Raw genomic sequence first — 22175 nt, 5'->3', positions numbered from 1 at the left:
AACAACAATTAATTAAGTTAACAGTATGTTATTAAATGCCTGGTTGGTTGTTACAGTAATCAGAACTGAACACATATATGGGCGATGTCGTACGAAGTACAGGTCTTGATGCTTCATAAGCAAAAAGATGAGGCAGAAACCTATTGTAGGATAATTCTACCAAACTCACATTATTCAGCTGTGGATTAGTTTCGGTCATTTGTATGCGTTGCTCATTTAAGAATAAAAACTGACCGGTTTGAGTATTTTCTTGAATTTCAAAGAACATGTCCATTTTGTTCAACACTGAAGTGACATGCACGATGACCTTGATCTTGACGCTAGAGACCCATGTTGTCATCCAATGGTCACTATTGCAGAATTATACCAAATCCAACCATCACTATGACATTAAAAACGATATTTAAACGACACGAAAGCAGGAACTTGACAAACAGGATCGTACGTGTGATTTTTACTTCGTGAAGCAGAGGGTATCATAGATAGATTCTATCTTTTATTATCCTGTTATAACGAAGTATTGCTTAATCAATGTAATGTACAAAAGATTATTCAAATATCTTAAATGATTTTTGAGTTGTAGAGGTTTAAGTTAAGTGCGCTGAAAGAAGCTGGATGTCACATTACTTTTCCATCACAAAAAACGACAACAATAAAATGATACAATATATGAGCAGGTCTAATAAGACAACAAAGCATGTTTATTTACAGTTTTCTTGATCATTGTATGCATTAATGGGGAAAACATCAGAAAACTGTTGGAAGTTTGAGGCCTTGAAATTCAAATGACGCTGTAATTATAATATATATAGATAACGGTAACGCAATCACCCCATCTCCAGTAATATTCATTTTATAATAAAATTTAAGAACCATCCATGAAATAAGCATTTTATTATTAACTTCATCAATATGTGGTAAAATAAAATGTCTTTCCCTATTGTTTTTAATGTTTTTGCACAGAGATGCATGACATCAAAAAGGTGTATGACTAAATCTACACTCAAAAGTCATTAATCCATCCTCAGGCTGCATTAGTCATGCTTGAATGTTTTCTTGTGTACTCTTTCAATGTGTTCTGTAGCAGTTCTAGGTTGTTAATTTTATCCTCAAATAGTCTTTGCTCTTCCTCAGTCTTGGTGGCTGGGGTCATGACTGACTGAGTCTGTATCACGCTGTAGGCATTCTCAACCTGGTCTTTTACATATGCCTGAAAATGTATATAACATAGCTGATAAAACTAGCTCTGACAATCGAGGCGATATATATGTGATCATTAAATATGGGATTATAATAGCATCATGGTTTTTTCCTCATCCCTGGGAATGTCTCTCAAGACATGGCTGGAAAATATGATCTGCATCAGCTCCAATTAGAACCAGGCTTACAAGCTTAAATACATGTAGCTTATTTCATCAAGCCAAATTTCATACTTACCCGGTAATTGTGATTTTACTAAATAAAACATGGCTTATGGTGGTGAGCATAAAGATAATTTCCTTTTGAAGTCCAAAAACTGTTAAGAATGTGGATATTGAGCAAATTATACCTAAACAAAACTAGTGAGCTTAGCTTCAGCCTGTTATAAGGGTCTCAAGATGTTTTGAGAAATTTGGGCCGGATTCTGAACTTTAACCCAACCACCAGACCAACATAAGATTTGTGAAAAGAAAAAAAATGTGTCTTGAGAAAAGAATTAAGTCAGGTTCAAGACCAGAAAAAGTAACCTACCATGAAGGTGGTATATATATATTTTTTGAAGGAAAATATGACCTAAGCTCACTGCTAAAAGAGCTCCTATTCTCAAGTCCTGTCTTGAGGTGTAGACTACATACCTGTACCACGGTGAACACACTGCCCATTGTTAACTTCTCATTGCGGACCAACTGTCCTAGATGTATTGTATCCCTTGTCTCCATCAGCCTGTAAAATATTACCATAACACAAATGTAGTTGTTCAGAGTATGGGTTATACAGGGAACTTACCATGAAGATCACAAGCAGATTCCAACTCTTGTCTCTGACTGTTTAACAAGAGTAAATGTATTTGGAACAAAGTTCGCACAGCCATTACTTGGAGGTTCCTGAAAGCCACATTCCTGGTTTTCAAACTTGTTTGAGATGTTGTGCCAATTAACATTTAGACCAAATTTTGGTGAGAATAAAATGGTAGATGATGGAAGTCAGAGAGCAAACTATTAACAAGCACAATATGGTCAAATTTTGACATTTTAAGGCGGTAAAACTCAGGAATTACTAAATGAAAAACTGCTGGCTATCAAACTTGTCCGAAATTACATGCGTATATTAACATAGTGGCCAACATTTGAAGGGTTTGAATCAAAATGTTCCAAGTTTAGAAATTGGTCATATTTTGACAATTAAAAGGCCATTTGTCACGAGTTATACATGTGATAAAATACACAAGTACAATATTTAAGAACACATTTAACCATGAATTGAATTTAGCTTTAAAAATCATCGCTAGGTCTGATTGCCCAATGTTGGTCATAATAATATCAAGAAAAATATTTTCTTGCACCATCAATTCAGTTTACACAAGTTAATTTAAAACGATTGGTAAACAAGTTAACACAAAATTATATAAATCACTCATGTTGGCATGATTTTATGAGTGAGTGTGGTCTTGTGTTGTGGAGAAATCTTGAGTAACTGGAGGAAACCCGCTTGGTGACCACAAATCTAACTCACATGTTAACACAAATAATGCTTATTCTATCACCCGACTGGGTCACTGTTTTCTCACCTATCTTCCTGTATATAATACACCAGTAGCGGCTCTAGTTTGTCCTTCACAGCAAGGTGGAATACCAGGGGTCCGAAGAACCGCGTCCCCTCAAGCACTCGGAAATTCTCATTGGCGGCAGCATGATCATAAATAAGATGAGTTATCTGAAGGTTGAGAACATCAAGCTCATAACATGTGTCTGAACAACCAGCGTATCAGTTATTGTTGTGCACATTAACTCTAACAACAGGATTCAAATTACTGATTTTTGTAATGTAAGAATCTTGACATCTCCCATGGTGAGGTGGATTTTCAGGTTGATACGTATATACTCGGAAGAAAATGTCTTAAAGATTAGTAAAATTTATTTTCGATCTGTTCTAATAATCTTTATAAGAATACAACCTACATTTACAGCCAATGAAATTGCAGTTAAGCAAATCATTAAGAACTAGGCTTAATCATTAAGAATTTCAACTTTCGCAGGTGTTTAAAGGTCCGCCCACTGATACTCATCCGATACACACTGAGCTTGCATTTTAAGTCAGTGAGATGACCTGAGTTAAAGGTTAATGATTAAGAAGGGTAACTTCTAATGCCTTCAGTTCATACACAAGATACCCAAGTGCCAAAACCTGCTTATTAGATTAACATGGTCGATTTCATGCTGAAATGATTGCTTAAATTAATTTAGTCTGGTAATACACCTGTCACAAGTGCCAACTGATATTGATATAGCAAATCTTGTAAAATAAGATGTGATGGTACAGCCACAAGTTTGCAATGAAGAAATTTGGTCAATACCAATATAAAGTTCAAGAAATGTCAACAATTTCGAGGGGAGCCTGTCAGACTGTAGTAAGTCCTTCTACCAATATTAAGGTAGTTACTACATTTTGTCCCCATTCTTCAATATGAAAAAATGGTATGCGAATTAGCATTCATTTAAAGATAAAATTTTCTGTTATTTTCAGACAGTGATATCTTGACATTGCTCTTAAAGCCTTTGTGAAGAAATGTATCACTACACTTTATTCCCTGCTTTTTGTCTAATCAAGCTTTTTGTCTAATCGAGCTAGTGGGGTATACCAGTGTTGTTGATCACAGTATTGGGGAGAATTCCTTTACCTGACATACCCAGTTAACAACATTATGGAAACCAATCAATGTTTTGTTTGAAATTAAAGGCAAGTATTTCATATCAAACAAACTTTATGATAAGTGATTTGATATTTGGGATTAATACTTCCCTGTCAAAAAATATTTATCATTCACTTTATGATGTACATGTATATAATATTCTTAATGCCTTAGTGGTTTCTCCGCACCATAGTTATCTATTCATACAAACATCATTTTTAATATGAATATAATGAACTTAAAAAAAGAAAAGCATAACTGTCTAGCAGAGTGGAGCATTGGACAAAACACGAAATCACATGTACTTAGAATGTGAAACTGTCTGTTTTAAATTAAATATGTTAAATTGAATCGAACAAAGATTGTTGAAATGCAAATTAAGTACGAACCCGTATAAATTCTGGATTATCCGGTTCAAACTGGCTACAAGCCAAGTCCAGAAGATACAGGTATTTCTCTGGCTGCAACAACTCCTGTAAATAGATTTTTGTACTGTACATAGTATTTTGACCTTAAGAATAGTTTGATCAAATCATAAGATAATGTCAATCAACCAATCACACTTCAGTAAATTGCTGAATCCCGTTAATAACAGTATTCAAAATTGTTGTCTTCAAAGCAATATCTGAGCAAATATCAACATTGAAATTTTGCTGAAGGGTTCTAGCTGTCAGTATCTTTCATTTAACACAACTATTTATTTGCCACACTTTATTACGAGGGCATAGCCAGAAGTTCGTGGAAAAGCTTGATAAAATGAAAACAATACGCAGCGCAGAATATCGTTAAAACTTTCATACAATAATAATCAGGTAATTTGAAATTAGGAATGTGAGTTTCATCGTATAGCATGTTATTACGACAACGTAGTGATCACTATGGAAACAGGTGGTCGCGCATTCCTCCGCAGTTGCTAAAATAACCCATGACAATATCTTGTTTTGTTGACCACTCACATTGAAACCAGTAAAATGGCGCGAAAGTTTGCACATTTGACGTGACATCAATAACGTGTGATGACGTGAAGTTTTAAGTCAGTGCGTTTGTTTGTTTATTTATTTCAAAGGAAGAATTTTAGACTGAACGGTATAGTTAAGTTTTGTTTAAAATGATGCCAGAAGACAGATTGAAAAAACGGGCAGTGATACAGTTCTGTGTGAACCTAAGAAAAACTCCATCGCAAACACTTAAACTGATGAATGAAGCATCGAGTGAAACTCCAGTGAAGCGAATGCTCGTGTACAAGTGGCACAAGCCATTTAGTGAGGGGCGGGACAGCATTTATGACGACGTGAGGTCTGGGCGACCAGTTTCACAAACTACGGAGAGTGAAGTCGAGGCCCTGAAAAACATCGTTGACGCTGATTGTCGAGTCACTCTTTATGAAATATGCAAGATGTTGGACATGAGTTATGGGTCGGTACAGAGGATAATGAAAGACAGTTTGAAAATGAGTCAAGTGAGTGCGCGTTGGGTTCCACGGCTGCTGACAGAACATGAGATGAGCAAAAGAGTAGGGGAATCACACCGATTCTTAGCTCAGTACGAAAAGGAAGGAAACCGTTTTCTTGAGAATATAGTCACTTGCGATGAAACCTGGCTGTTTTATTACGAGCCTGAGAAAAACAGCAAAGCAGTCAATGGAAGACTATCGGTTCCCCGCCTCCGAAGAAGGCACGATCATCCCGCACGATAGGAAAGCATATGTTCATTGTCTTCTTTGATGTGCACGGTGTTATTCTACTCCATGCAGTTCCGCAGGGCCAATCTGTGAAGGGTGCTTTCTATTCTAAGGTAAAGTGATATATAACAAAATTCATTTTTATCAATATTTAGTTCTTAATTAAATCTGTATAAAACAATGTTTAAAAAAAGTTTATGATTAAAAATATGGGATTGAATAAGTGTTAGTTTTAATTTTAAGTTTTAATTATAATATTTAATGAAGTACGCAAAACGTGACAAATGCATTAATTTATGTTATAAGCCTCAGTTGTGTTCTCCATTTAAGGTTTTGAGGCCTGACTTGTACAGGGCGATGGCATTTAAGAGACCACAGGCGTTGCAAGATGGGTGGATTCCCCACCAGGATAATGCACCAGCGCATAGACCGGAGGAGGCCCAGACTGCCGCGACAACCCAGCTTGAAGCGGAGATCCTTCCACACACCCCTTATTCGCCGGACCTAGCACCATGCGATTTAGCCCTATTTCGGAAACTTAATGACTTTCAGGAACTACAGAGTAAAGCTCAGACACGCCAGTATTCTTACAAGTCAGAGTGGTTCAGTGACATTTACCGGCAGTGGGTAGCGAGACATCGCCGTTGTATTGCGGCGAATGGCTCTTACTTTGAGAAGTTATGACGTTGACGTCAGATTCTGACGTTTGAACTGCGGGGGCTATACTGACCTCATGTTAATGAAAAAGCTGTAGTTTCCTTTACATTGTATCAGTTTGAAATTTTATATGTCATTTACAGCTGAAATAGATTATATAGCGAGCTGACGTTCGTTGAAATATGTTAAAATGTGTTGATTTTATTAAGCAATTCCACATACTTCTGGCTATACCCTCGTATGTATAAAAAAAAAAAAAGTTTTGTAAAAAGTGCATTTTACAAACCATGAGCGAGTGCCTTTAAGTAACACATTTATGTTTATCATAGTGTACAATGACTATCAGTTTCATGTTCATATTTTAATGGTTTAAAGTAGGGATGCAAACGAATATTCGATCAAACGTTTGGTATTCGAATGTCAAAATCGGTATTTGAATATTCGGAAAAAGAGTAATGATACTAATTCTCAATAAAGAAAGTTTGTTTGTTTTGTTTTTACAACGACTGGCCCCTAATGCCAGAGGTGTGAATGTGATGACAATACACTAAACACGTGTCATATGTCATTAAGGGACATATCGTCGGGTACCGTAAAAAGTCCCCTTACTTTTACAATAACTGACTAGGAATTGGCTTTAACGTTTAAACACCAATGTTTTGTCCTGGCTGCAAATTAAGCTGGGCAACATAGCTCAAATCGCCGTGATGATATGAATGCCATGTGCTACAGTAATGTTGTTACATATATGTGCTTTAAATTGTATTCCATGTTTCGATACAACGTTCGCGCTTTAAAATGTAAATGTATAGTATAGCGTTTTATGATATATTTCCTCCATTGTTGAACACCGGATGAGTCAAATCCAGATAGGTTTTCGTTTTATTTTTTTACTTGTTCCCGAGTTGGTTTGGGTTTTCCATAGTTACATTTAGTCAATTTAAAGATCAATCTCAGAACGAGGCTGCTTGTCCTATGGAAAGACCCTCTGTTGGCGCAAAACGCTATTGTACTAGGACTCTGGGACAGCTAATTTCACATTGTTTACACATATAAAGGCAGCGGAATTAAAATTATTTGATTGTGTTGTTTGTCTGTTTATAATATATTCTTTTTTCTTCCTGAAAATTGCGAAATTTCAAAGGCATATTTGGAGAAAATCGGGGTCCGCCGCTACGACAAATACGGTCAAATTGCCCCGGCTATTACTTAAGCGAATAATAATAGTAGTTTACTACATCTTCCAAAATATTGATTTCGGTAAACGAATATTCGAATATTCGATCGAAAGAATTACCGAATATTCGAATATCAATTTTGCCATTCGTTTGCATCCCTAGTTTAAAGTAATGGCCAACATTTATGAATTTGCACACTATCAATGACACTGACATCGAAATGATGAAAATACTTGATTCTAAAACAAAGACATCGTGAATGACTGCCTAATTTCTCTGACTGAAAACTTAATTTCCATAATTATTAGGGATGGCAACGAGTAGTAAAATTAATACTCGAGTACTCGGACGATCGTTCGATCAAGTACTCGGGTACTCGATTACTCGGAAAAATTGAATATGTGTTCGCGAAGACAAGATTGTGTATACATGTATCGTTAATGGCGTATATTGTGCATTGTTCGTATTATTGGTCATTTTCACCTTTAAAGTAAACTTTCTTTATGTGTTTTAACAAAAAATGATATAAAAAGAAATTAAATGTTGTTTCTCGCTTTTAATTTGTTTTATTCTTTAGTTGTTTATTCTACAAATTATTTTTTTTACTGTGTAATTGTTGTTTACCTCATTCATATTCATAATTCTCGATTTAAAATATCATCCAATCAATTGTGATAATCATTGCAAAAATAGTTAAAATACGCCAATTTAGAAATCAATTCTCGTAACGGTCGATACTCTTTCGCTCGTTAGCGTCCATTGTTTGGTGAAAGGTCTCTAATTGGTATACAAAAGAATTGTGTAGGTGAAAGTACCGCTATCAAAACTTCGCTAATTGACATCAGTGCTAATTTGAAATAGGGGTCCTTTGTTGACAGTTTGCAACTATCACAACAACTGTCAACTAATTGATTGAGGTCAATTGTATACACAGCGGGGATTAGAGGGACTGTAAATTGTCCTATTGGCAACTAACCAGATCTGATATTTTGTCTGTAAATCGTGTATTTGGTGATTTTTATAGATTTTTTTTTTTCCGAGTACTCGAGTAGTGATTTGGTACCCGAGTACTCGGACGTTCGATCGAGTACTCGGGTACTCGTTGCCATCCCTAATAATTATTGTTCTTTGTTGATAGTTAAGAAGGCCAAATTGTTACCAGTCTCAATAAAATTTTGCAAGGTTGTACTACTAAGTTGGTCAAACAAGTTTCCCTCACTGTTAATCAAATGACCAAAATTTGTAAAAACAGTAAATAATTGCACAACGTCGTACCTTAAGATGTTTGTCCTGGAAGAGTGTTGGTGGAATAACCTCCTGGCCTGGCTCCAGCAGGTAGGTGCGCACCACACGGTCATGAATCTCTGGATCAGCTACACACAGGTCTCCATTCTCATGGCGTACAACAACAGGGCGGGCGTGTTTCATCTGGTAAATGTCAACAAGTCATAAGTTATGCGAAAACAAACAAGCACAACTTATGATTTTTGACTGATTTCTTTAACTTGTACATACCGGGGCTGGGGGCCATATTCAATATGATCCTTATTTATTCTGATCCTTAATTCAATAACTCACTCTGTATTGTTCATCAAATTTATTGTCCAATGAAAACATGGGCTATTTCCTTTACATTTCGATATATCTACTATGTTCATTGACCAGTAGCACACTGTATTAATACTATTAAGTTGGTTACATTCTTGGTCCGGTCAAGGCCAAATGTTTATTGTTTTTATCCATTTTTATCCAAGAAATACTATTAACAAATCAATTCTTAAACTAGAACGTATGAACTTGCCTTTAGATAACCCCTTGACAACTTATCAAAATTAGATACAATTTTAAAGTGGAGAGGCTTCATGCTGCATTTACCACTCTTTTTGTAACATTGATTTGTTTTCTCTGGTTACCTTGGAATATCAGGGTTAAGGCTAAAATGCTCAATGTACAATGAATGTTTCCCTATTTGAGATGACAGTGAAGTTTTTTACGATTGTTATTATACCAAAGTCACTTTTCTGGCTTTATCATATCACAATTTGTATGATCCCTAGTCACACTGCATCAGGTAAGCATACCGTAATAAACATATATATATAAGGCTAATGTTGTGTGGCTAGACATGGGTTTTAGGGGGCAACATGTACAACAGCGTGTGCAACATTACAGCCTGTACTTACTGGTATTCGCTTTGACCTCGCTGAGATGTCTATGAACACATACTTGGAGTCTAATGCCGGTGCGATCTGTGGGTCTTTTAAGAGAGGTTTGCTTGGCAATACTCTCTCACTCATGTACGGGGGCATCTGCATACGTCGCTCTGTGAGGCTTTCTGCTCGCTCCTTTTCCTGTTGGAGAGAACGATTATTGCAAAATACTATTTTGTTATACAAGAAGCCTCATATCTTACTCTACAAGAGCATGGGCCTATGCTCTACAGGCATGATTCTTTTTGTCATTTTCAATCCAGAGAATGTATGTACAGTTGGGTAACAGGCAACATACTGATATTTCACAAGACAAGGGAGAAAACCTACTGCACAAAGTCAGTAAAGGTCGTCTCTCTTTAAATGTGATTTTAACCTGTTAAACAAAGCCAAGGGAGTGAAAAAAAACTCAAAAACACTACACTGACTGAATACAGGTTTTCCCCCTTAGACTGTAAATTTTTACTTTGCAACAAAAGCAATTCTGATCATTTCAAGAGTTAATGTATAAGTTTGGTTAAGATGCTATCAAAACTGAAGACTTTATCACATTCACAAGCAATCGCGATTTTGGGCCTTCGGACATAATTATTACAAATGAAATAATCATTAATAAAAAATGCCAAAAATAAGGATTTTTCCTATGTAAATCAATTTCTTCCCGACTTCTTTCTCTCTAAGGTTTGTCATTGGTGCATCATTTTCTCGACAATTTATGACCATTGATTAACTCATGTTTCCATGGCAACCATGGATTTTGTCCTGACATATTTTGACTGGGTTGATAGTCTGTGTTTAAAACGGCCAAATGTATTAAAAATACAACAAGAGGCACATCAGTGCCTGTGCTCCACTGGCCAAAAGGTTCAAGCAAAGACCACCTAACGAACATTTTCGTCAAGTTTCATAGAAATACAATCATCAATTTTTGAGGAGAAGTTATATAAAAAATTTTTTTACTTTAATAGCTCTGGCTGCCATGTTGTGCAGTGGACCGAAATGATTTGGGCAATTTGAGTAAAGGAGCACCAAACAAACATTTCTGTCAAGTTTTATCGAAAAAAGGTCATCGGTTTCGACGACAAGTCGTATAAAGTTTTTTTATTTTTTAGCTCTGGCAGCCATGGTGTGCAGTGGACTGGAACCATTTAACAAATTTTGGTTAATGACCACCCAAGGAACATTTCTGTCAAGTTTCATCAAAATCTGATCATCGGTTTCTGAGGAGAAGTGGTGTAAAGGTTTTTCCTTTTTTTAGCTCTGGCTGCCATGTTGTGCAGCGGAACAGAACCATTTGGGCCATTTTGTCAAAGATTTTGTTGAGATGACCCTTGTTATTAAGTCTCATAAAGATTATGTCAAAATTGTGACGCAGGCAATTTGTGGACTGAAGATTGACTAACATGTAATCTTGTCTTGTCATATGACAGGCGAGCTAAAAATTACAAACCATTGTTTTCCAAATGGAAATGGAGACGTTTATTATTGTTTTTTGCGACTTTGAATGGCGACACGTCTTTTAAATAACCCGTTACCGAGTCATTTTCACGTTTTCTTTTCGCAGCCATGCTTGTTTTTCCGCGGGAAATTATCTGGAAATCGACGAGAAGTTCCGAATAATCGCTGTCACTAAAAACCGACAAGAACCAACAACAACAGAAAAGAACCCTCAACTTGAAGTAATATAAGCATTTACTGTCTTTTTAGTTTTTAACTTAAGTGATATCGATTTTAATCACTAGTTACTGATTATCAAAATATATTTATACAAGCAGCATTCAACACGCATCCACTTAGTCCTGCATAAGACCATCTTTTTTTCACTTCTGATGTGATGTCGGGTCTTTTGCCACTCGCGACACGTTGTCGCTGTTTAAGATATAAGTTTTTCCTTTAAACTATAAATATCGACCCCAAATAATGCTTAAAAGTTAAACAATTAATAAACATTTAATCTGAATAGATTATGAAGCAAATATCTAACCTGAACAAGAACTGACGAGATAGAATCGACTTGGTGTTTCACTTACACTTTTCGGCCATTTAAGTTACTAAAAATAGCTGTTTCATAAACTTTCAGAATGTCACTTAAACGAAAATTAATGTTCAGTCTATATATACTTTCCTATGTATAAATGTAAGGTTTTTAAATTGATCTTTTTGTGAGAACTTTATGCTTATATGTTTACTCATAAATTATTATTGTTTAAAAATTATTTAAAGATGCTATACGTGAAAAATTAAGACATTATTTTTTTTTCTATTAAAGGGAGGTAATTCAGTAGTAAAATGTAATCAAAGCTATTAAGCATGGCATTTCTTTTCTAACCATGTTGATATTATTACAGTCTATTCAAGCAAGATGCCTTTTGTTTTTACATAGTACCCATAGGTTCTGAAAAACAAGGAGCACTATTCCCAACAGAAGGATGTCACTCCCTATCACTGCATGAGCATCATAATAAAGAAATGTTTACTCAAACTGCAAGCTGCTCAATTGAAATAGGTATTTACCTCAAGCATACAGTTTTATAATGTGGCGAAATAGTCGGACTACTAGATTGTCATTCAGACTAGTAAAATATGCCATTATGCTAGTCCAACTGGCTAGTAGGTTAAAATGTTTTTCGTGAAGACTGCGGACGAGAAGTCCTTAAAGGTTTTTCTATTTTTAACTCTCGCAGCCATGTTGTGCAGCGGACCGGAACCATTTGGGCAATTTTGGTTAAAGGGCATCCCGATGAACATTTATGTAAAGTTTCATCAAAATCTGATAATCGGTTTCTGAGAAGATGTAGTTTAACGTTTTTTTCTATTCTTAGCTCTGGTGCCCATGTTGTGCAGCAGACCAGAACTGTTTGGGCTATTTTGGTTAAGGACTACCCAAGTAACATTTCTGTCAAGTTTCATTGCAATACGATCATCGGTTTCTGAGGAGAAGTCGTTTAAAGGTTTTTCTATTTTTACCTCTGGGGGCCATCTTGTGCAGTGGACCGAAACCATTGAAGCAAATTTGATAAAGGACCATCCAAGGAACATTTCTGTTAAGTTTCATCAAAATCTGATCATTGGTTTCTGAGAAGATGTTCTTTAAAGGTTTTTCTATTTTTTTGCCCTGGCAGCCATGTTGTGCAGCGGACCAGAACCATTTGAGCAATTTTGGTTAAGGACCACCCAAGGAACAATTCTGTCAAGTTTCATCAAAATCTGCCTATCCGTTTCAGAGGAGATGTCGTTTAAAGAATTTGCTATTTTTAGCTGTGGCGGCCATATTGTGCAATGGACCAGAACCATTTGAGCAATTTTAATAAAGGACCACCCAAGGAACATTACTGTCAAGTTTCATCAAAATCTGCCGAACCGTTTCAGAGGAGATGTCGTTTAAAGATTTTGCTATTTTTAGCTCTGGCGGCCATATTGTGCAATGGACCGGAACCATTTGAGCAATTTTGGTAAAGGACCACCAAAGGAACATTCCTGTGAAGTTTTGTCAAAATCCGCTTATCAGTTTCAGAGGAGATGTCGTTTAAAGTAAAAGTTTACGCACGCACGCACGCACGGACGCACGCACGGACGCACGCACGACGGACAATCTGTGACGACATAAGCTCCATGGCCTTCGGCCAGTGGAGCTAAAAATGATTCATTATTTTTATCTTAATTTATGTTCTTTAAAGATTCTGTGATAAGAAAATAATTTAAATCATCAGCTAGTTTCAATGTTGATACGATAATTTTGCACGTAATTTGAATAATGCACTTTCGTTACGACGTCATTTGAATGACGTCAAATTTAGCATTCAAAATGCGCAATACATGGTCTCACTTGTAAACACGTAACTTACGCAATTTAAGTGATATCATCATGAAATTCTCAGAATATCTTCCTGAAATATCATGCCATTCAAATACCTTAAAACATTGTAATAGTGAAATATGTCCGAAGGCCCTAAATTGCGCGACGCGGCTCATATATAAATGTCATACATAGTGAATGTACCACAAGGAGAGCAGTTACATTGACAGGAACTGTTTCAATGGTTAAACAGAAATTCAGCTTATAACATTAATAAACATAAATCATTATTATTAAATCTTAAAATGAACCAGAAAAACTTGTTTTCTAATAAATTACACTATTACAATTGTAGTAAAATTTCTTTCGCAGAGGACAGTAGCAAACTATTTCATAACTTTTTCCTGGTGTATATATTGACTGTACATATATACTGGTACATCTTAAAGTACCAGCAATTATTGAATTCTATTTTACATTCACAAATAGATGGTTAGATGTTATTACATTTGCATTATGATGAGTCAAAAATTTAACAAAATCACATCATTTCACAGTCATCGAAATTAGCCTTTCGGATCAACAAGCCCGAATTATTATACTTTTGCTTGGCATCAATTTTTTGAACAAGCCCTGCTATATAAAATTCAGAATTTGAGCAAGCCCGAAATACATTTTACCAGTGGAGGGGTTGCGGGCTTGTGCTAATTTTGACCACTGATTTCATTGTCCAAGCACAACATTAAATGTACCAACCTTCATTAATTCTTCATCAGACAGAAGATCATAGTTCACAAATTTATTTCGGCCTGCAACAGGCATTTGTACGACATTGTCATTCTGTGTTCCAGTCAAACGCTGTAAAATCTCAGTGACTTCAGGATGTAAAAACTTCAAAAGAATATCAGGAGTGGGTTTCTGTGTTGCTGTTAGAACTGTAAAAGAAGAGATCATTCAAAATTATCTGAAGAAGTTTTTAATACCAAACAGTTCCAGCATTAAATCACATAATTCATTCATTTTGTAACAAGAGATGTTTGTCAAACATTATGCCCCCCTGAGCACCATGTTGTCAGGATTAAATGGACAATTGAATGAAATATGCAGGGACCGAAATGACAGCCGATTTGTCACTGACATTGGATGCCGTTGAGGCAGTGTTAAGATTATGACCATTCAAAGTGTGAGGATAGAGTGTGTTATGACCATGACCTTTGACTCTATGACCTCAAAATCCATAGGAGTCATCAGCTGGTCACCAAAAATCTAAATGTCAAGTTTGAGGGCCATGGGTGCAGGCATTGACAAGTTATCACACAGACAAGCTTTTTTCGTTCAAGGTTACTGTGACCTTGACCTTTGACCCGATGACCCCTAAAGTCACAAAGGGTCATCTACAGATAAGCCACAACTACAAGTCAGGTTTGAGTGCCATGGGTGCAGGCATTGTCGAGTTATCTCTTGAAACATTTCGCATTCAAGGTCACTGTGAACTTGACCTTTGACCAAATGACTCCTAAAATCAATAAGGGCCATCTTCTGGTCAGGCCCAACTTCCATATCAAGTTTGATGATCATAGGTTCAGGCATTGTTGAGATATCACTGGGAGAAGACTTGTCAACTTTTTAGCATTAAAGATTTCTGTGACCTTGACCCGATGACCCCTAAAATCAAGATAGTTCATCTACTGGTCAGACCCAACCTTCATATCAAGTTTGATGACCAAAGGTCCAGGAATTGTCGAGTTTGCTTTCAAGATCACTGGGACCTTGACCTTTGACCCCTAAAATCAATAGGGGTCATCTACTGGTCAGGCCCAACCTCAAAGTCAAGATTGAGGGCCATGGGTGCAGGCATTGTCTAGTTATCACTCGGACCTTTTATCATTTAAGGTCACTGTGACCTTGACCTTTGGCCCGATGACCCCCAAAAACAATAGGGGTCATCTACTGGTCCAGCCCAACCTCAAAGTCAAGTTTGAGGGCCATTGGTGCAGGCATTGTCGAGTTATCACTCGGACAACCTTTAACCATTCAAGGTCGCTGTGACCTTAACCTTTGGCCTGATGACCCCCAAAAACAATAGGGGTCATCTACTGGTTAGGCCCAACCTCCAAGTCAAGTTTGAGTGCAGCTTCAAAAGTTAGCTACAATAATGAGCAATCAGGGATACTTGTTTATTATTTTGACATTTCTTATGTATACCTGAAACGCTACAACTCACTACCATATAACAACGGGCGAAATGATATACTGTAATAATATGCATTGATGTTGAATAATAATGACAAAGTTGTTCAATTTTTATCCGACAGTGATCGGAACTGGATTTAATTTGTCATTAGAGTTGTTATTTTCACATTAATATATTATGGGTCACGAATACCGTTATACATGTACACAACCAGTCAGCTTTTTCCAAGATTTATACTTGATAAACAATCGACACTTGTAAGTGTTTTATGATAACTTAACATGTTTTTTGGGCATACTGACATAACTAAATATGTGTTTAATAGTAGGCAATAATATTTTCGTAGAAATTTGAATTTATAACGGAGATAATTTCAAAATTGTAGCCGCGAGGATTCTCTGCGCAAGGACCGCTTGCTCCTTTTTGCTGGAATGGTGGACGTCACGAGTCTGCCATAGTAAAAAAATCGTCAAAAGACTCGTTGACGGCCATTTAGGTGGACTACTTCAAAAGTTAGTTATTTTCTTCTTAATATTGCTGAAAAAACAATTATTCCCTAAGTTTTATTTGAAATATGTATTTTTTCCACAAATTGTTTTTAAATATAAAAAAAACTCTTAATTCACTTTTGCATATATGGACAATAAATGGAATTACGGAGGTTTCGTCAACTCTCCAGTTCGTCACACTTGTTCTATATAGTAAATTGCCAAGATGTTTCGTCACACCTATTAGCGGTTTCGTCAACTTAATTGTTTAGAACTATTTCACACATTTATGCGAAACCAATTAGCTTAAACAGTTGATGACCCAATTAATCGCACGTGTCAGCGTGTGTGTGGGCTTTAATGTGATAATGCTAATGAGACATCGGCTTGTGTTTGTACGTTTCTATCAGTTTGCCATCTTAGTGATGGATGTCAATAAGTCAGATTGCTTAAAAGCAATGTTCGATCTTGTTTTGTCACCAATCATGGCCTCTATAACCAACTGCGTACATTGCTCTAAAATAGTAACTGCTCGCATGCATCAACGTGTGTGAACGTTGGCAACATCGTAAATGCAATTCAGGGGTATCTGCGCAGCAGTACCAACAGATGGTAAAAAATGAGCTAAATCTGGCATGGAAATGTGATGAATGCCGAATGGATGTCGACGATCAGTCCAATTCTACGGCATCGATAGATATAACTCTTCCGGCTATGAACATCAGTGCATCGCCGATACGCCTGCTGTCTACAACGTTTGTCATCAGAGCAGCCGACGAAGTAGCAGACGATGACGATGACGAAGTAGCAGAAGAAGGAGCAGATGACGAAGCTAATACAGTAGCCGCCGCCGACGAAGTAGCCGGCGACACCATCAGCACCAACGCCGCTGATGGTATCCTGGAAGACCCGACGTTTGACATCTCGAACAGGAGCTTCGATCGACCCCATCATCCACTGGATGAGTCGCTACCGGACAGGCCTCTAGACAAAGAGGTTCCCACTGATTTACCGGTGACTTTCGAGGTCGTAGAGGGTGGCAGGAAGCGAGGTGGCCGGAAGCTCGTCAGTAGTGCCGGATACACATACACAGCTCGCCGTAACAAGGGTGGTCGCACTTACTGGACGTGCAGTATAAGAAGCAAGAAGATGACTTGCCCCGCAAGCGTCAAGCAATTCGGCGATATGTTCACTCCAAGCATCGTCGGTCATGTCCATCCGGCCGATCCCGGTGCCGCCAAGAAGATAAAGATATCTACGAAAGTGAAGGAAGCCGCTAGGGAGCGTGTCTTCAAGTCCACAGCAAATATCGTCGAGCGAGTTATGAAGCAGATGACGACACAAGATGACTTCAGCCTACCAAAGCCTGAAAACTTGGCGCGAGCGGCAAACCATCACAGACGGCAACGCCCAGATGATCCAGCTGACCTTGAATTCCAGTTGGAGCGGGAATTCATCGGCGAGGAGTTTATCCTTGACGATATACGGGTCGACGGTCAGCGCCATATCATCTTCGCGACGCAGCAGCAGCTACACCACCTCCGACAGTCAAGGAGATGGTTCATAGACGGGACCTTCAAGCTGGTGAAACATCCGTTTTATCAGCTCGCCACCATCCACTGCTTTGTAAAGAAGGGTGAGGACACAAAGCAGGTCCCACTTGTCTACGTACTGATGTCACGAAGAACTAAACACGACTACATAGAGGTACTGAAGAAGTCTGCTACGACACATAGGCCAGCCCTTGGTGGAGTGGTTCATGCTGGACTTCGAGGCCGCCACATGGCAGGCAATCCGAGAAGTTTTCCCAGGAACCATAATAAAGGGTTGTGTCTTCCACTGGACGCAACGGATATACAGGAAAATCCAAGGGGAGGGCCTGGCGACTGCCTACATCCAGAAGGGGGAGTTTGAGTTCCTTCGGAAGGTTATGTCACTACCCTACCTGCCTACCGAGCACATCGTCCCTGCGTTTGGCCAACTGAAACTGACAGCAGCAGAGGTGGGCGGTCCTGTTTATCGGGTCGTCGAGTACGTGGAGCGGACCTGGATCAACGGTTCCATGTGGCGACCAGAGAACTGGTCTGTGTTCCGAGAACACATAAGAACAAACAACGACGTCGAGGGGTGGCATCGCCGCATCAATACCAAAGCTGGTAGAGCAAACCTTGGGTTCTATGTCTTGGTCCCCCTCCTCCGCAGTGAATCCAAGACGGTCGACCTGCAGATCCGCCTGGTCAGTGAACATCTGCTGACCCGCATCCAACATAAGAAGTTTTCTTCAACTCATGGACGACTCTTCGACGCCTGGGACCGCTACGAGGAGGACGAGCTCACCACCACCCAACTACTTCGGACGATCAGCAACATTGCGGGACTGGGACCAACGACTCCTTCTGACGACGTACACGACGGTGACATGACGAATTAAAATCAGAATCTAACTCATGCCCATTTATTTTTCATTATTGACTTTGTCATATATATGCCAATGAATTTCATATAATCTGACTGTAAGTGAAAAAAAAATGCATAGTCATGTATGTCACATAAATAAATATATTGTGATTGTTGTGTAAATGATGTGTCAAATATTGTGTTTATTAAAGTTGCATAAATAACTAATAAATGACTTTTGAGATTGTTGAGTTAAAAATATATATGCTATCCTGTTTATATTTATTAAATAGTTTTAAACACCAAGATTTCTTCATTTATTAACAATGCTATTTTAAATAAAAAATATGCAAAAACACAGTTTTAAGTAATAAACGATTTCACACACTACGCATGTCAACATACACATCAGAAGGTAAAATATTCAATAAAATGGTCTACTAAATTATTCCTTTCTTCCTAAATTGGTGTTTGCTCACACCTAATAAATTGGACATAATAGTTGCATTAATTGCTACTTATAATCAGGTTGACGAACTGTAAAAATATGTTGACGAAACAACTACCCATTTTGTACTATAAAATAAGGTAGACGAAATGGAAAGGTGACGAAACATCCGGTATTAGTGGGTGCATAGAATTACCGGAATCTCCCTAACTACCAAAATCCACCGGAATCTACCGGAATCCCCTGAGAAATAACTTAAATTTAAAACTTAATATTGTTTTAGTTTATATAAGTTTATATAAGTGTTTGGAGGTGTTTTAATTATTTACTACCCATTATATATCATTATGAGCGTATGTACGTACATACTATCTGAAAGGGTACGGGGATTCCGGTAGTTTTCATGTCAGTATACAATGACTATAATGAGTATAAGTCTGTATTTAAGGAATATGGATAAGGATTCCGGTAGTTTACCGCTGATTATGTTATTACCAAGCTACCGGAATCCCCTGTGAATTAGTAAAATAACTAAATTTCAATACTATTTCAAGTATTTTAATGCTTGAATATAGAATGAAGTAAGAGTTTTAATCTAAACGTGACAAGGATTCCGGTAGTTTACCGCTGATTATGTTTTGACCAGGCTACCGGAATCCCCTGTGAATTACTAAAATAACTGAATTTCAATACTATTTCAAGTATGTTAATGCTTGAATATAGAATGAAGTAAGAGTTTTAATCTAAAAGTGACAAGGATTCCGGTAGTTTACCGCTGATTATGTTATGACCAAACTACCGGAATCCCCTGTGAATTACTAAAATAACTGAATTTCAATACTGTTTCAAGTATGTTAATGCTTGAATATAGAATGAAGTAAGAGTTTTAATCTAAAAGTGACAAGGATTCCGGTAGTTTACCGCTGATTATGTTTTGACCAGGCTACCGGAATCCCCTGTGAATTACTAAAATAACTGAATTTCAATACTAATTCAAGTATGTTAATGCTTGAATATAGAATGAAGTAAGAGTTTTAATCTAAAAGTGACAAGGATTCCGGTAGTTTACCGCTGATTATGTTATGACCAAACTACCGGAATCCCCTGTGAATTACTAAAATAACTGAATTTCAATACTAGTTCAAGTATGTTAATGCTTGAATATAGAATGAAGTAAGAGTTTGAATCTAAAAGTGACAAGGATTCCGGTAGTTTACCGCTGATTATGTTATGACAAAACTACCGGAATCCCCTGTGAATTACTAAAATTAGTAAAATAACTAAATTTCAATACTGTTTCAAGTATGTTTATGCTTGAATATAGAATGAAGTAAGAGTTTTAATCTAAAAGTGACAAGGATTCCGGTAGTTTACCGCTGATTATGTTATGACCAAACTACCGGAATCCCCTGTGAATTACTAAAATTAGTAAAATAACTAAATTTCAATACTGTTTCAAGTATGTTAATGCTTGAATATAGAATGAAGTAAGAGTTTTAATCTAAAAGTGACAAGGATTCCGGTAGTTTACCGCTGATTATGTTATGACCAAACTACCGGAATCCCCGGATTTAGTTCATCTTGATGAGACAGGGTTGAAAAAACTATTTTTCCTCATTCGCGTGGTTATGTTTTGAATTAAATGTGACTTGTTCTTATTGTTTACGAGAAATAAATTTTCATTTATATCGGTGAATTTGTTTTCCCCATTCAACATGAATAACATCATAAAGGATCAAGAAACAGATTCTGTCCGACATCCATCTATGTATTATTGGTACTCTATTGTCACGTGTTAGCGGTCTTCCCTTCCAGCTACAGTAACATCATTCAGATTGAAAAAAGAAATATATAGATAGAACATGACACAAATATACAACAAAATATCATTTTCAAAAACGTAATTGAAATACTCCTATTGTATTCTACGTTAAATCTGAAAAAGAAAACAGTATTGAAATTTAGTCATTCTGTCTCACAGGGGATTCCGGTAGCTTGGTCAAATCATTATAATCGGCAATCCGACCTGCAAACTACCGGAATCCTTGTCACTTTCTGTATATGGAAATATGATTATAAAGGTGTACCTCGTAGAACAACACATATATTAAAGCTTAAAAATACCCTAAACAACATTTACGTATAGTTTAATTAGATTTGGGTACCAAAAACATTTCAGTAAAGTTTAATTATTATTTCTCAGGGGATTCCGGTAGCTTGGTCAAATCGTTATAATCGGCAATCCGACCTGCAAACTACCGGAATCCTTGTCACTTTCTGTATATGGAAATATGATTATAAAGGTGTACCTCGTAGAACATTACATATATTAAAGCTTAAAAATACACCAAACAACATTTACGTATAGTTTAAATTAGATTTTGGTACCAAAAACATTTCAGTAAAGTTTAATTATTATTTCTCAGGGGATTCCGGTAGCTTGGTCAAATCGTTATAATTGGCAATCCGACCTGCAAACTACCGGAATCCTTGTCACTTTCTGTATATGGAAATATGATTATAAAGGTATACCTCTTAGTACATAACATATATTAAAGCTTAAAAACACCCCAAACAACATTTAAGTATAGTTTATTTATTATTTCTCAGGGGATTCCGGTAGCTTGGTCAAATCATTATAATCGGCAATCCGACCTGCAAACTACCGGAATCCTTGTCACTTTCTGTATATGGAAATATGATTATAAAGGTATACCTCTTAGTACATTACATATATTAAAGCTTAAAAACATCCCCAAACAACATTTAGGTATAATTTAATCAGATTATGGTAGATTCCGGTGGATTCCGGTAATAAGGGGATTCCGGTAATTCTATGGACCGGGTATTAGTTGCATCTAAACCGGTGGGTGGGGAAGGAAAAAATGATAGCAATCATCAATTAATAATTCAAAGGAATCAAATGATATTTAAAAGATATGTCACATAAACAATTATACCATTTTTGCATGTGTGAAAGAGTTTCGATGAAGGAACTGGTTTGTGTTTGCAAGAATTTCTTAAAAGTGCTTTCAACTTGCAAAATTCTTTGCACATGGACGCCATCTTGAAAGTCAAACTTAATATTTAGGTAGACGAAAAGTATTATTTTCATGTTAAGTAGAATATGATTCAAATTAAGATAAATAATTAAATACTTTGTGCTTTAATCAATGATTGATTTACAAAATAGTTTTGTCTCATTCCATTTTGATTTTTTTAAACAAACAAAAAAAA

General features: G+C 36.9%; 1 protein-coding gene across 1 annotated transcript; it reads right to left on the bottom strand.

The window, feature by feature from the left end:
- Window positions 1-877: 877 nt before the first annotated feature.
- On the bottom strand, window positions 878-22003 carry LOC128245695 (28S ribosomal protein S22, mitochondrial-like). The gene is made up of 8 exons (XM_052963920.1): window positions 21899-22003; window positions 14168-14346; window positions 9589-9756; window positions 8681-8833; window positions 4279-4362; window positions 2768-2913; window positions 1836-1923; window positions 878-1210 (listed from the first exon to the last, which is right to left on the bottom strand). The coding sequence occupies exons 1-8, from the start codon at window positions 21993-21995 to the stop codon at window positions 1025-1027; spliced, it is 1101 nt and encodes a 366-aa protein (XP_052819880.1). The 5' UTR covers window positions 21996-22003; the 3' UTR covers window positions 878-1024.
- Between the last annotated feature and the right edge of the window lie 172 nt (window positions 22004-22175).

The sequence above is a fragment of the Mya arenaria genome, chromosome 9 (assembly GCF_026914265.1).
Source record: "Mya arenaria isolate MELC-2E11 chromosome 9, ASM2691426v1".
NCBI classification, from domain to species: domain Eukaryota; kingdom Metazoa; phylum Mollusca; class Bivalvia; order Myida; family Myidae; genus Mya; species Mya arenaria.
Note: the sequence above shows the minus strand (reverse complement) of the source record. Positions and strands in the feature narration are given on the sequence as shown.